Source organism: Zootermopsis nevadensis, unplaced genomic scaffold (assembly GCF_977971745.1).
Source record: "Zootermopsis nevadensis isolate Lab colony 2312 unplaced genomic scaffold, Znev_1.0 Znev_ptg000012l, whole genome shotgun sequence".
NCBI lineage: Eukaryota > Metazoa > Arthropoda > Insecta > Blattodea > Termopsidae > Zootermopsis > Zootermopsis nevadensis.
The window spans coordinates 274,906-291,255 of NW_028259144.1; the positions used below are offsets into that span (position 1 = coordinate 274,906).

At 38.2% G+C, this 16,350-nt stretch overlaps 3 protein-coding genes across 8 annotated transcripts in view; 2 read left to right on the top strand and 1 right to left on the bottom strand.

The window, feature by feature from the left end:
- The window catches only part of LOC147873922 (PI-PLC X domain-containing protein 3), a 5,644-nt gene extending 3,532 nt beyond the window's left edge, over positions 1 to 2,112 (top strand). The window contains exons 4-6 of the mRNA XM_087348237.1: positions 707 to 931; positions 1,009 to 1,310; positions 1,608 to 2,112. Of these exons, the coding sequence (XP_087204363.1) occupies positions 707 to 931; positions 1,009 to 1,310; positions 1,608 to 1,954 (874 nt within the window). The 3' untranslated portion in view covers positions 1,955 to 2,112. The remainder of the gene's footprint in view (positions 1 to 706; positions 932 to 1,008; positions 1,311 to 1,607) is intronic.
- The window catches only part of LOC110838938 (uncharacterized), a 26,319-nt gene extending 10,034 nt beyond the window's left edge, over positions 1 to 16,285 (bottom strand). The window contains exons 1-5 of one of the 6 annotated variants that reach the window (XM_022082619.2): positions 15,948 to 16,285; positions 14,424 to 14,534; positions 13,448 to 13,555; positions 13,092 to 13,174; positions 3,438 to 11,762 (exon numbers count right to left, since the gene is read on the bottom strand). In XM_022082619.2, coding sequence (XP_021938311.1) covers positions 10,781 to 11,762; positions 13,092 to 13,174; positions 13,448 to 13,555; positions 14,424 to 14,528 — 1,278 coding nt within the window. In that variant the 5' untranslated portion in view covers positions 14,529 to 14,534; positions 15,948 to 16,285 and the 3' untranslated portion in view covers positions 3,438 to 10,780. Of the gene's footprint in view, positions 1 to 3,437; positions 11,763 to 13,091; positions 13,175 to 13,447; positions 13,556 to 14,423; positions 14,535 to 14,918; positions 15,245 to 15,276; positions 15,649 to 15,721; positions 15,923 to 15,947 lie in introns of those variants that run through there. The other 5 variants (XM_022082621.2, XM_022082618.2, XM_022082617.2 and 2 more) reach the window with 5 other exon arrangements.
- Positions 4,218 to 9,290, top strand: LOC110838939 (uncharacterized). Its single transcript, XM_022082623.2, has 4 exons — positions 4,218 to 4,358; positions 4,908 to 5,027; positions 5,901 to 5,962; positions 6,270 to 9,290. The coding sequence occupies exons 1-4, from the start codon at positions 4,218 to 4,220 to the stop codon at positions 7,183 to 7,185; spliced, it is 1,239 nt and encodes a 412-aa protein (XP_021938315.1). The 3' UTR covers positions 7,186 to 9,290.
- Positions 16,286 to 16,350: the final 65 nt, after the last annotated feature.

The window sequence follows — 16,350 nt, forward strand, 5'->3', positions numbered from 1 at the left end:
GTCCTTTGCCGGGGCGTGATGCTGATCACTCACCCCAATCTTGTGCTGAGGTCAAGAATGACTAGCAGCTATACCTCCCCCCCCCCCCCCCAAGTGACCTACATGGTATGTAGTGGGGCTGCTTTACCTTTTTATTTTTACTACCCTTCTGTCTGCTGACAAAATATGAACATATATTTAGTTTTCTCTACATCAGAATAATTTCCTTATTGGCATTTAACATAACTTCTGTTTCACTTTATGATATTTATGATGGATCCTATTCAGCCTCAGTCCCTCTGTTTATTTCCTGATAATGTATTCCAAAGCAGACTTTGACAGCATTGGTGACAAAGCCCCTCCTTTTTCAGACCATTGTGAACAGGTAATAATCAGACAAATGTTTACCAATAAGTTTTATGTAAATACATTTTAATTAGCGTAACTATTAAAACAGAGATTAAAGAAATAGGATGAGCAATGTGGATTGGATTTAACTACCTGAAGCAAGGATCAGATGGCAGACTTTTGTGGTAATGGAGATGAACCTTCAGGCTATGCAAGGACTCAGAATACAATATTCAGGTAACTATCATGTGTAAAGGAAGCCCCATATGATGAAGTTTATGTAATGCATACAGTCCATTCTGTTTCCAAACCATTTTTAGAGAAATTGCAAGTTTAAATTAAATCAGTCTGTAGTTTCTACCACTGCTGTTTGTTCCAGGTTGCAGCTACAAACCCTCTCACTAGGGGGCCTATTCATTCCTGGCACTCACAATTCTGCATGCTACAAGGGGTCTCTCACTCGACGGGACACTTTCTCAAGCTACCTGTTGACACAGGACACTAGCGTGTGGGAACAGCTGGTGCACGGTATTCGGTACTTGGACCTGCGCATTGGGTACTATCCCCCTAGTAACAAGACTCGAACAAAGGACCATGGAGTCAGGTACATTCAGATTTAATTGGTGCCACTTTGTGAACTTCCCACATACTTGTAACTAATTCCTTACACATTTTCTGCAGGTTTTGGGTAAATCATGACCTCATCCGTGTTGGCCCACTGCTGCCCATCTTGCGGGAAGTTAAGCAATTCCTACAGAAAACAAAGGGTGAAGTTGTGATATTGGATCTGCATCGCTTTCCTGTTGGGTTCCACAGACGCCCTGCCCGGCACCGACGTCTGGTGGCACTACTAACCAGAGAGCTGGGCTCCATTGCCCTGCCCACGTCAACAGTCACTGCTTCAACCTTACTTAGGGACATCTGGGACCGTGATGATGACCGCAGGCTTATCATAGCATATGGGGAGAAGAATGTTGCAGCAGGTGAGGCCTAATATTGACTTAAAAACACTTAAAAAATAAGGAGGAATGTGGGATCAAGCAGTCAAAGCCACTTTTAAGATACAATCCTGAAGAGACTGAGAAAACCAATAAGGATTCATATTCTCTTAGTTTCACTTGGAAGTCCTGATATTCATGAGAAACTTGGAAAATGAGAACACATGAAGTATGAGTGTTCTGAGGTAAGAAAAGGCTAGTTTGTTCTATAACATTCCCAGTTCAAAATACAATGCTATATGAAGTATAGCAGATTAAAGCAACAAACACTGTGTGTTGCAGAGTCCACAATGCTGTGGGGCCCACTCTCCCAGGTGTGGGGTAACCAGCAGACTCCCAGTGGACTCCGGAGCTTCCTACAGTGTAGCATGGATAATGCCAAGCAACGTGCCCCAAGCCTGTGGGCTGCCATGGCAGAGTTAACCCCCACGCCCCTTGACGTCATGTTTAATCCAACAGGCAGTTTGCGTGCCATGGCTGACGCAGTGAATCGAAATCTGACATCATGGTTTAAGAACCAGTGGTGGCCACATGCAAACATTGTCGCAACAGATTTCTTTCTAGGGAATAACCTAATTGATGTTGCAGTTACTGCCAACCTTCGCAAAATAAACATGGTGGAGTCATGATAATGTCACCTGTACACTGCTCACCCAACACTTGGATTTCTTCAGGTTGTGAACATTTTACATTTCTCAAACTTTGGACGATCAACTCAGGAGAGGGAGCTGCTGGAACATTTGTATCAGTGTTATGAAATATAATACAAATAACAAAGATATACGAATATGGTCAACCATATGCATACAGTTCGGCAGAAATAAGCTTCCGAAAATATTACCTTTGAATGACCTCGAAGTTTTCAAAGGTCTCTAACCCCCAAAACATTGGGCTGATAGTCATGACCTTGACCTATCCGTTACCTCAAGTTGTCCTGAATATGGTCAACCATACCTGAACTCCCATTGGTCTCTACGCGTCTCACATCCACCCGTTAGACAACAAATGTTCAACACATCTTATAATTTTGTATATGAGGACTGAACCTGTCACCAACATTGACACTGCTAATTTCACCATGAGAATGGCCATCACTGAACATCATCATCAATGAAAGATGAAAGTACATATATTCTATTTTACCAAACTTGGCCCTGTCCAAAAATATTATTAAGCATTTACATTAGATAGCCTCTCTAACTTCCAGGAACCAGACTATGGCAGCAGTTTAAGAACCTCAGGTTCAAACTACTTCAGTAGAAGTAGTGACATTTGTACCAGTACAATACTTCACTGCAACATATTTTAAGGTTGTTGGTATTTTTCATTTTGATTGGAATATAGACAATAACAATTTTAACTAGCCACAGAAATTTTATTCTCATTATTGTTTGAAGTGGGGGACATATAAATGTTTCATAAAGACCCAGATATCCACAATGTATGGCCAAGATACAGATATAACTCTCATCTGCTAAACGCTAAACTCCATTAATTTAAAAAAGGAGTTTACTATATTGGAATTAACCTATTCAACAATCGTCCTCAACTATAAAGTCTGAATCACAACATTAAGAAGTTTAAGCCAGCACAAAAAGAGTATCTCCTATCTCACTCTGACTCCACACAAAAATTTCCGTTAATCAAAAATTCTCATGCTTCAGAGTATATAATTTTCCTGTAATACTGTAGTTGACTGCAAATCATTGTTATAAACGTAAAAGTAAAACTCCCACTATATACCATGCAGGCGCTTGGTGGGGGGAGTAAGTACAGCTCCTACTCATTCTTAACCCCAGCACTAGATAGGGGTGAGTGGTCAGCATCTTGCCCCACCCAGACTTTATTCCCAGGAAGGCACCCTGGTACCCATTGTACCGGAGGCTGGGTGGGCCCCAGAGCCAGTCTGGACGCAGAGGCTAGAGGAGAAATCCTCCGTCGGGGATCGAACCGCGGTCGTCCAGTCCGTAGGCAGTCAGTATACTGATTGTCATAACAATGTAATTTATATTTTTATTGCAGTTGTGTTATAGCATAATTTACACCCTAGGCTGAAGCCTATGTTGGATATATGGAATGAAAATAAATTCTATTCTGTAAATGATTACTAACCTGCAGATTGATGTTCGGCAAACACATTCTCCTCCATCTTGACAGGAAATACTTCTACTGCAATATCGTAATTTGTCTTATCTGAACTTGCAATTGAATCCTACGTTCCGTGAATGCAGCTTGTTTGTATGTAATTTGGAAAAAATGTTGATATTTTGGGGGTCGATCGTAGTGACCTGTGTTTCGTGTTTCTATTAGGTATGAGAAGAAACATTTTGATTTTGGCAGCTTTTCTGTAGTGATGCTAATCGCGCGACTTTAATGATGGAAATGATGGGCAACATCTATTTGAAACTGAGCAACAGTGGTATAAATTAATCCGGAAATACGTAAGTATGATTGCCTATATAGAATGAACGAGATGCACACTGTTATTCAGTTCAGAATATATTACGTTTTGAGTGTATCCTTTATTATTTGCTTGCTGCTCAACTATATATCAGTTAAAAAGTAAATGTAAAGCTGCCCCACTATACGCCGTGGGAGGGAGAGATAGTATATATCTTAGTCATTTTTAACCTCGGCAGTGGATGGGGTGAGTGGTTTGTGTCAGTATCAGGTGAGGTACATATTTAGTAATATAAATAATAAACATTGAAGGTTGGTTGAACAGGTTGTATTCTTTACGTATTAATTATTCATTATGTGTGTGAAAGATGTAAAATTTTCAGACATTCTATGTCTGCTTCGACATGTAATGGGTATTTTGTCAAGTAAAGGGCCTAGACAACAATAAGAATAATATAAATGATTAGTGGGCTGTAATACTTTCAGAACATCATGGACCTAATGAAAATTGATCCTGATTCAGACAATGAGAATTTGACAGTGCACTTATGTGGTGATACTAAGGTTGCAGATCTGAAACATGAAGATCATTTGGAGACACCAATATTCTGTGCAGTGAAGAGTGAACCACAGGTGACATTTTCAACCTTGTGTTGAATGTAAAGCCATTCTTTTCTTTTTATGTTTCCTGTTGATGTACTTACAATTCATATGATCTGCCTCAAATCAGAAAACATTAAATAAAAAAAGCTTTTCATTGATCATATATTAATTTATAATTCCTGGTAGATATGTATAATTCATACATTTGTATAAAATTACTATATTTTATATATTGAGTATTGAGTGTTGTCTTGCAATTCTCAGAATAAAAACATATTTACAGTATATATAGTATTTTGTTACTATTGCTAGGTACTGGACTACATGTTATGTTGACAGTATTCATTTTGTAATGTTAAAGAAACATAAAGTGAAATCTCCAGTAATGTATCATATTATTATTCATGTAATGATATTGTTGTGAACAAGCTCTATCACTGAGATGCATTGTGATATTATCCTCTCTACTACACTGAGATCTTTGGAGTGGTCTCTTTCCTTCATGCTTTCCAACCACAGGTTTAATATGAAGAGGTTGACATAATGTTTAGGAGCTCTTGTTGTTTTATGCGTTTACAGGAGAATGTGGATGTGTTTAAAGTTGAACCTTGTTCAGATTCTCCATGCAGGGATGATCAACTCATTCATTATCCCCATTTTACAACTGTAACATTACCACTGGTGAAAAGTGAACCTGAGGTATGTTGATGTTTAATGCAGCCTGATGAATTGGTTTGGACCTACATTTCATTGCATGTTGATTCATTGCAGTCGATGGCCTGCATGGTTCCATAATTCCTGTATTCTAACCCTACAGTCAGCTTTTCCTTTGTGTTTAATTCAAAGCGGATTCTGCCAGACTCTCCTGAATGTCCTCTGGACCAAGAGATTCTTTCCTTTCTTCATGCAGGATGTAGATAGGACAGAGTATTTATCCCTTTTTTTAAAATTTTGTTTTGTGATAATGGTGGAAAATATAAACATATGGAAAACCAATTATACTTTTTTAATATTTGCATGGTGGAAGAAAACAGATTGAAAGTTTGAGCACATTGCTGAGGAGAGTATGTGAAAATGTTTGGGAGAACGTAAAAGGAGGGTGGAGAAAGTTGTACGTATATTGAGGGGCTTAATAATCTAGATGTTTAAAAGTACTGTATGGCTCATGTGGTCAAATAGAGGCGAATGAGTTGGGCTGGGCATGTAGCATGCTGCAATATATTCAAAATGCATGCATAATTTTAGTTGGATGCCATGCCCACATGTAGGAGGATAATATTAATAGAATAGATCACAAAGAAATATATTGTGAGATGTGTACCAGATTCATCTGACCTAGCTTATGCATTAGTGATTGGCTCTTGTAAATAGTATGCTGAACCTGTGGTTTCCATATAATACAAGGAATTTCTTGATTAGCTGAGTGACTGCAGTATTGTGTTTGTTAGTGAAATGCTAATTAATGGCTTCATGGCTTTGGAACCATATTTAAATGTGGTAGATTTCTAGCATGTATGGAACTGGGAGTCAGTCTCATTGTCTGAACATTTGGATTCTGTTTCTTGAATGCAGGAAGAGCTATGGGATGTGAAAGAAGAAGTGACAACAGGTGATCATCAAGTGTTTTTGGGATGGTGAGTGTAATGGCTGACACTTGACCATTAATTGCTGTTACGTTCATCAGCAATTCCATATTTATGTAATGGAACTGCCAGTACCTCAAACTAACACATTTAATGTTAGCATGATTAATCACTTACAATGAAATTGAAATTTTATATTTCTTAGGATGACTTCTTACATGATATGGACATTGCCAAAATTAACATAGCCTCTGTGAACATAAGAGGATAAGTTTTAGCTACACTTCTTATCTGAGTGTATGTTTAGTAGAAGTGGAAAGTGTTTTAGTGTTATAGTACACATGTCTTAATATTTCAGTTTGGTTGAGTTCGTGGATGAAGATGGCCTTAGTTCTTTGGCAAAGGCAAGTCAGAACGATTACAAATGTGATGTTTGTGGGCAGACTTTTGGAGATAGTGATTGTCTTGAGAAACACAGATCCACATATGCTACAAATAAACATGCCAAATATAATAAAAGTACATGTTTTGGAAACAGTCATATTAGTCCTCAAAGAAAGCCATTTAACTGTGAGATTTGTGGTAAAAGATATTGTTATAGAAGTCATCTACTGGCACATCACCGAATACATACAGGAGAGAATGTTTTGAAATGTGACATATGTGGTATAGGATTTTCAAAGCCTGGTCAACTATTAACACATCGTCGTGTTCATACTGGAGAGAAACCATTTAAATGTGAACTTTGTGGTAAGGGATTCGCAGCTAATGGAACTCTTGTGGCCCATAGAAGGATACATACTGGTGAGAAGCCATTTATATGTGAAATGTGTGGTAAAGCTTTTTCAGTTGGTAGTAGTCTAGTTCAACACCGTCGTACTCATACTGGGGAAAAGCCTTTTAAATGTGAGTTTTGTAGTAAAGCCTTTGCGCGTGCCGGACATCTCGTAAATCATCGGCGTATACACACTGGTGATAAACCATTTGTATGTGACGTATGTAATAAAAGATTTACTGAATCTGGTCCTCTGGCCAAACACCGTCGAATTCACACTGGAGATAGGCCGTATAAATGTGACTTTTGTGGCAAAGGATTTGGTGATAGTAGCAGTTTGGTTGGTCACAAGAGATCACACACTGGAGAAAAACCGTATAATTGTCGTATCTGTAACAAGGCATTTTCATGGAGTGGTCATCTTGCCACCCATCTTCGTACTCATACTGGCGATAAGACTCTTGTTTGCGAAGGAATCCATAATTATTCCTATTCATAAGAAGGGGGCCAAGACTGAGTGTGGTAATTACCGAGGAATTTCACTGCTATCAACCTCATACAAAATTCTATCAAACATTCTTTTAGCAAGATTAACCCCATATGCGAATGAAATTATTGGGGATCATCAGTGCGGGTTCAGACGAAACAGATCAACGATTGATCAGATCTTTTGCATTCATCAGATACTAAAGAAAAAATGGGAGTTCAGTGGGACCGTACATCAATTATTTATAGATTTCAAAAAAGCCTATGACTCTGAAGAGAGAAGTGTTATATAATATTCTTATTGAATTTGGTATAACAAAGAAGCTAGTGAGTCTAATAAAAATGTGCTTAAATGAAACCTGTAGCAAAATTCAAGTAGGTAAATATGTATCTGAGACATTCTTCATCAAGAACAGTCTAAAACAAGGAGATGCTTTGTCTCCCTTGCTCTTTAACTTTGCGCTAGAATACGCCATCAGGAAAGTCCAAGATAGGCAGGAGGGTCTGCAATTGAATGGGACACATCAGCTATTGGCATATGCTGATGATGTTAATTTATTGGGGGACGATATGAAAACAATAAAGAGGAACGCGGAAGTTTTACTAGAGGCAAGTAGACAGGTGGGGCTAGAAGTAAATTCAGAAAAAACTAAGTACATGTTAGTATCTCGTCATCAGAAGACAGGCAGGCAAAATTATCTTAGGGTAGCTAATAAGTCCTTTGAAAGGGTTACAAAGTTTGTTCAAAACATGGTCTCTCACTCAGAGGGAGGAACACAGATTGCAGGTGTTTGAGAATAGGGTGTTGAGGAGGATATTTGGGCCTAAGAGGGAAGACGATGGGACGTGGAGAAAACTGAATAATGACCAGCTTAAAAATCTGTACTCCTCCCCCAGTATTGTCAGGGTGATTAAGTCTGGGATGTAGCACCATGTAGTTAGGTAGTAAGTAATGTTTCAGAGAAGTGTACTACCTGCATCATGAGAATGATAATGTTTCTTTGCAATTTTCCACATTTCTTATAGAAGAATGTTGGGATAATACCACCAAGAAGGCCATACTGATAATTTCCTTCTGTAACTTAAATCATCTCTTGCAATCAAACTATTGTTTGTCAGTGTACAATCTACTGTTGGAAGACATCAAAAAACCAACACACGTTTCTAAGATATTTATATTTTAGTTATTATTTAGTAATTAAACTGGAGATTTGCTTTGTGTGTGAAGATATTATTATTTTATTATTGTGTAAACTGCACTTTGAAGTGTGGTCTCTTAGTTTGAATGAACAACATAATTGCAAATGATTACTGATTAGATGTTATTTGTGTATTTAGGTTGGATGTATTAATACCCATGTTTCCCTTTAATATATGAGTAATTGACTTTGAGGGATAATTGTGAGTTCCTTGGTATTCTTTCAAGTATGAGGTTATCATCATTATGAACAACATTTTATGTGACAAAAAATAAGGAACTTGGAGTTTACTGATCACATTCCGATGAAAGTAAATGCGTGTAACAATTTGATATTTGCAATTGAAGATTGCTGTCTTTGCCCTGATGATGAAGGCAGCATGACATCTGAAACATTGCTCGAAAGCTACCAGACTACACAGTGCAAGGACCCAGAAGACAGCAATCTTCAGACTCATCTATGCAAAAACCTCAATCCTACTTTATATTTGTAATTATTCATGAAATCAAAGATTATTGTTTTTCTCTGCAATCCCATACAAGTATTGAAGATGCAAAATCTACAATATTATATAGTTCAGCTACTTGAAATAAGATGAGGTAAAACAACTTAAGGCATGCAATGCAGAGGAGGCCTTCATGTATGACTTATGCGGTGAAATCATGAGAATGCCACATCTGATGTACTTCTCTGTTGTGTGCAGATGGTTTATTGCATCAGAGGGCTGTTACACAACCAGATACTGAACACATTTCCATCAGATTTTGTGGCAGTCATAAGTTATTGCTGCGACCTAAACAAAGCCTATGTTCTTAACTTTGTTACATAAAATAAATGTTATTACAAACAGTGATGATTTTTATAGTATATTCTTATCCTTGTCTCTTGAAAAAATTATTAAAATGAGCTTGTTCTCTTATCCTCTGTGTTTGCTTTCATTTTAGTTTATGATTAATTCCAGTAATCTCCTTCAAATTTCAGTCTTGTAAAGTCATACAGTTACTTTCATTCACTTAAAATTGGTCTAACAGCACCCCTTTGTCCATCAGTGTTTGTAAGTTACTTAAAATCCAGTGATTCCTGATGAACTAACAAAATAATAGAGTGTTTTCCATAGACTGTAACGTACAAATCACTTTCTATAAATATAATTATTACTAGTGTGCCTAAACATATTTATTTACAGCATCAAAATGAATGCCTTTGTGGTATGAAAATCAAATTTATGTCATAGTCGCCTACTATGAAGAGTCACCATCAGAAATCATGAGATCATCTGAACCAATTTGTCACATCTGTATATAAAGTGAAATAATTGGCTTAATTAGTGAAACTTCTATGCAAAAAGTAGTAAAGTTCAATTCAGTTCTTAAAAGGAATCAGAAACATCACTAATTGTTAAACAATATTTTGTAAATAAACTGCAGTTTGTGGAGCAGCACCAGTCCACAGACAACAGGTCCAATGAATCACTTTATGATCAGCCCCTGCCTCACTATTCAGTACATGCACACACGATTTAGAAAGAAAAGAAAAGAAAAAACACACACCTTACCAAGTAACATCAATCCACAGTTTCCTGCCAAAGCAGACTTTCACAACTTCACCAAATTTCTTTAAGTTAAATGCACCACCATGATACAGTGTATGGCATTTAACACAGCACAGCACTAAACCTCCCTTGAATAATGCACAATAACACTGTGCAGTGAAACAAGGAACAGTCCAAAATTCTGTTGTGCTATGTTAATACATCTTTCCCTCTTATGACTGTTCATATATTGCGTGAGGCAGCAAATGCTCAAATGTCTTTATGTTCTTCACTCATTCTCCAAATCAAACCATTTTCCCTTCTGTTATGTTCTCACACACATGATACAATTTGTCAATGTACGAAATGCATGCAAAACATCACGATTCTTAATTTAAACAATCATCCCATGGACTAAGTTCAACTCATGTAATAAGTAAAGTAAAGCTATCCCACTATACGTCATGTAGGTGCTTGGGGGGAAAAGGTTGTATAACTCCAACTCATTCTTGACTTCGGCACTAGGTGAGGGTGAGTGGTCAGAGTCACGCCCCGGCCATGCTTTACCCCTGGGAAAGTACCCTAGTACCCACTGGATAGCATGCTGGGTGGGCCCCAGAACTAGTCCGGATGTAGAGGATAGAGGAAAAATCCTCTGCCCCCGTCGGGGATCGAATCCCAGTAGTCAAGTCCATAGTCAGTCACTATACTGACTGAGCTACGCCGGCTCATGCATTCTTAAAATTAAAATTAAATTCCAGTTATATTCGCATGTGAATCAACCTGGAAAACAATGGGTCAGCTCTTTACCTTACACTCTCTGAGAAATGCACCGTCTTCTGCAGCCATCTACTGGATAATGGTTGACAACCCGTCACTCAGCCAAGTATCTTAGCTGGAAGCTTATCTCGTCTATGTGTATGGGCATGTTTAAACAGATTTGTCCTCTGTGAAAACCCTTTTCCACAAATCTCACAACTGAATGGTCGGTCTCCAGTATGGCTGCGATGGTGCACTACAAGATATCCACTACGTGAGAAACTTTTACCACATATCTCACAGTGGTATGGTTTATCTCCAGTATGTGTGCGCAAGTGATAAACCAGATGTCCATTCTGTGAAAATCCTTTCCCACAAACATCACATTTAAATGGCTTATGTCCGGTGTGGGTACGTGAGTGTGTTACCAAATTTCCCCGCTGTGCGTAAGATTTCCCACAAACATGACATTTGAAGGGCTTCTCCCCTGTGTGTGTACGTTCATGGTTAATGAGATTCCCTGTACGTGAGAAACCTTTACCACAAATGTCACACTTAAAAGGCTCATCACCAGTGTGTCCACGATAGTGAGAGTCAAGATTTTCTGGGCGTGTAAATCCTTTTCCACAAATGTCACACTTAAAAGGTTCGGTTCTGGTGTGCGTACGGCGGTGCTTTGCGAGGTTTCTGCTCTGAGAGAAGCCCTTCCCACACATGTCACATGTGAAGGGTCTTTCCCCTGTATGTGTACGTCGATGATCAATCAGATTTCCATTCTGTGAAAATCCTCTCCCACAGATTTCACATTTGAAAGGAGTATCACCAGTGTGAACCCGGCGGTGACCAACAAGATAGTTGATGTCTGAGAAGTCCTTTCCACATATGTCACATCTGTAACGTTTATCATCAGTATGTTTGCGCCTGTGCTTAACAAATCCTCTACTGTCCGAGAATTCTTTCTGACACACATCACATTTGAAAGGATTAGCTGTAGTATTGGATAAACTTTCACCTCCTTTCCCATAGTTTTCATAATCAAGAGGCTTCTTTACATACTCTGACAAAGAACTGATTCCCCCTTCATCGATGAATTCATCAGAACTGTAACACAAGTGATTGCATTAATATCCGTCAGCCTAGGACAAACAGATGACAGTGACCACATGTTATTTAATGTCATGGACCAGAGACAAAGCAGTGACGATCTACTTAAAAATAGAGCATTTTTCCTGAAATGACTGCGGAAAAACATAAAAATCTCGGTCATTATAGCTGGACCTATCGGTACCAGTTGACCACACTAGTATTTCTGAAAGTAGATGAAGCACAGTCTATAGCAATTTACACAAATCCTTTGTGTGTTTCATAAACCTGCAGTCTGTGATTCAAACTTGCACCTTATATCCTTCTCCAAATTAGAAACCTAGATTCTGCTCTTCTCTGTCACAAATACAATTAAAAATTTACATTATTCATGTTAAACAAACAACTCAGGAACTGAAGCCACTATGTCCTCAAATACTGCACCATCTGCTAAAGCATCAACAAGACAGTTAACTCACCAACAGGTATTACTAGGAGACATGAAGACACATGAAAGCTCAATAGCTGCAATGTAAATGTGAAGGAGCAAGACAGGCTGATTTGTTTAAAATGACAACCGATGGTAAGTTCTGTTGAGAAACTTCAACAACAAAGTGTTTCAAAGGGAAATACGTTTCCTCCACTCCAACTCATAGGAACCCTCGTCACATTATTTCGCTTGAAATATGAAAACAAGTCAGTCACCTGGTTTGCCGAAATCATAATCAACATACATTCTGTACAAAAGCTATCTCTTGTACAAGAAAATGAGTTGGCCACTTCATGTGCTTTTATTTAAATTCTTTGTAACTCAGCTTTATGTTATATTCTTCATAATTTTCAAAGTACTGTACAACCTAACCTAACCTAACACACAATTTACCACAGATAATGGCTGTTGTGTTTGGGATTGTACTGAGCACAGATGAACAAATAACTGACATTCTGACCTGCACGGAGATAACAGCGTGGTATTCTTACGGGAGCAATGAGATATTCATCTGGCACCATGGGGGCAGCAAAGACCTCTGAAACATCGGTAAACTTCTACCAGACTACACGGCGCTACAACCCAGAAGATATCCATCTTCACGTCACAATAAACTTTACTGTGTTGGGAACACATATTGCCATCTAGACAAATATTCAGAGTTATCACAACAAGAATAATGAGTGTAAATAAAGACAGCCAGTCCACCAGGAAGTTCAGTGAAGCCAACACAGTAAATCTCATTGCACTGCTGTCGTTCCAACACTCACGGACGAGACCAGCCAATTTAAATACCTTCAACATGTTACGTGCAGCGGGGTACATTTCGTTTTATTATTCAGTAAAAATCCACTAACCTCTCTGTGCCTACTTCACATTCATCTGCCGCTTCTTTCTTCAATTCCTCATTCACTGTTGAAACACCCCACGGCTCTTCCTGCTGCACAAAATGGCATAATAAGTAAATAGTATCCATGGACAGATGAGAACATTCCATTCTTTATCATCACAGTATTCAACGAGTTCAGTGTTGCATTTTCCCAAAATAAAAATCCACACAGCATGAAACTTGTGTTTCATGACTTTTCAACTGTCCTTCTAGCAAAGCACCAGTCCTGACCGGCACATAATATGGTAATTCCCATTTTAGTCTATAAAAGCATCAAAAAATAGCCTCACGTTTGAGTGGCTTTACAGAAGTGCAGTAACTCACTTTGATTTCACTCTTTACTGCCAGACACGTTATAGGGACGAGGTGGTTCACATCGACAAACTTGTCACCCAGAGCTGCAGGTAATGCCTTGGTGCCGGCATCAACATCCTGCGACAGAAACGTGAAGATGCAGAAAGCAGACAGCATGACACTAACTGTACAGAGTAGTGTTCGACATTGAGCTCATGAAACAGTGCTGTTCATGATGAAAGTCGATAAAGAAGTTTATCTGTGCGGTCTTCAGGTAACTAACTGCATGCAACACAGTCCTTCTTCAGTGCCTAAGAGCATGCTCAGATAGCCAAGAAATTCCCTGCCTTTAATGAAACCCAGAGGTTCACTACCATGTTCACATGTGCCCACCACTTGTATCTGTTCAAAGCCAGAAAAATCCGATGTGCACCCCTCAACCTTATTTACTGTTTTCAATGAACCTTGCTTATACAGACTCTCATGACATCCAACATTCCAGATCTCATGTCTATTTTATGTTGCATGTGTTATTCGAAAGAAGCCATCTTAGACTGAGCTCATATAACATTTTCTAACATGCCTGTTCATAGTGAGGAGCTGTTAGATCTCCCCTGTCCAATCCCCAGGCTGGAGGACCAACCCATGTCCTCTGCCTGCAACTTCTTTACTTGGTATGTTTTCAGCTATCTTCCATATACAGAGGCCTTCCCCTCCACATACACAGCTTTCAGTGTAAAGACTGAGTAAAATAAAAGGCAATGAAACCATCAGGCAGGCCGATGTAGCCACAATTATTTGATTTTACATTTGGTGAAGCCACTAAAATATCATCACCTTATTCCTGCCTAAACCACGGCCATATAATCTCTGCTGTTGGAACGCCTTCATTACATTACCTAAGATTCAATCAATCCAGAGAAAGCAGTTTCCCATCAAAACTAACTACTTATAATGAGACTAAGGCTTTCTTTCCACTCTGTAACAGTTTCTCAGCAGAACTCACTTCAGCCTCATGCAATGGAACTGCTAATTGATCCTCTTCACCATTCTGATAAACCAATTCGTCACCACTTGTCGCAAAGTCAGGTTCAGTTTTGATTATATCCATGCTCACCTGGAAAACATTCATATATGCTTAAACAATTGGCTTCTGTTCAAAAGCATGTCATGTGGCTCTATGAAACACAAACCCATTACAACCTGCCACAACCCCACTGTTAAAAACTCAGGAAAGATTAGAGAACAATTTCGGCCAATTAACCTTGAAAATATTACAGCTACACATCAACATATCAGTGCATTCATGAATTACTTAAAATGAAAAAAAATCATCCACTTTTACAAATAAGAAAAATTACAAATAATAATTAACTTTTCTTAGCTCTGCTATTTTGCTTGTTCAATGGTTAACCTATATTATTCATTATCAGAGAAGTTTGGAAAATAAAGTAATTTAATTGACTATCACCAGATGACATTTTATAGGACAAAAAAATACCTAAAATGTGAAGCAGGGAGTGGGAATTCATGCAACAATCAGCAAAAACGCCAGAAAACATGAGCATTAAAGTCGTGACTTCCGTTGAACATAAATCGACTAGTCATGTCACGGAAGCAATACGAATTTTGTGTCATTGGTCTTATTCCTGCCTAACCATGCCATGTTAAGTCTCGGTTAAGCACACTGACGTCTAATGCTCTCGAAACCATCACAGCATAACCTCAAAAAAAATAATTAGATATTCCTTTATCTTCTCAAATATTGAGGTGCAGAAGTTAATAAAACACAGCGGAGTATGCGCTATCTTTCTCCAAAGCCCAGAACTTTAATATATCCATAATATTTGAGTACGCACACAAACATCCATGTTCCAAAAATTATATTCACGTCACACACACACACAAAAAGAAATATATATAAAATTACTAATGCTTTCATAAGCTCGCATTATTCATGATCTAATATACCACATGCCTAATCCTGAATTCAAACATTTAATGTTCCAACTTCATCAAAATGGGCGTAAGAAGGGTATTTAACTCTGCGCGATGATTGTAAAATTAAAAAAAAAAAATCCTAAACCAAAATGCAAACAATAATTTGGGGCTAGCTCCACGGTGTTCACCAAATTTTCTAGGAAGTGATCATGAAGTGCAAACAGGAAGACATCTATTACAACTGATGTACATATCTGTTGAGAGAGTATTGTACACATTCTTTCTAGTCTTTTAAATTGTCTATGAAGAGTAGATACCATCAAATCATAACAGTAATTATTATACTTTCTTTGAAAAGTTTACTTTAGTTGACGGTTCCGAAGTGCTGGAAAGATTTATGAACAAAATATTTTTTGCACGATACTATTTTCCTCAGTGCAGTAAAACATATGATATCTGTCGGTTATTTGCGGTTTCAACTATGCTTCCATGTTGGTATTAGTTACAGCATTTGTATTGTGGAGTGTTTCACATGCTTTCCTAGCAGCTAAAGAATTAACAATGGGTAAAATAACTATTAAATTCTTACCAAATATCAGAACTTGTGGCATCACAGATTAACGGAATGCGGGAATTTAACTTATTTATTAATATATCAATCAGCAATAACGCCATACATAGCGACATGCGCTGCCATCTATACATGGAATGGCTAACTACAAAATCGGAGATGGCAACATAACTGACGCGTATGAAAATCACTATTCGGCTTCCCCAAATTACCGGTCCCACATAACAGCAATTAATAATGTTACAGCTTTGGTATAACTTGTTAACTTTATACGTCTTCAGGGCATTAGGTGTTTGGTTTAACAAATTTCATTTTATTCGTATGCTGCTACAAAATTATCACATCCCATAGAGAGGAATCTGTAACTCTCACTGGCATGTTTCCTGGGTACTCACGTTCATAACACTTTTAATTCTTCTGG

Excerpts from the sequence above, each read along its gene's own strand:
- LOC110838939 (XM_022082623.2), top strand. The coding sequence starts at position 4,218 with ATGGACCTAATGAAAATTGATCCTGATTCAGACAATGAGAATTTGACA. Across the intron at positions 5,028-5,900 it reads TGGTGAAAAGTGAACCTGAG|GAAGAGCTATGGGATGTGAA; the intron begins GTATGTTGATGT and ends TCTTGAATGCAG. Across the intron at positions 5,963-6,269 it reads CATCAAGTGTTTTTGGGATG|TTTGGTTGAGTTCGTGGATG; the intron begins GTGAGTGTAATG and ends TTAATATTTCAG.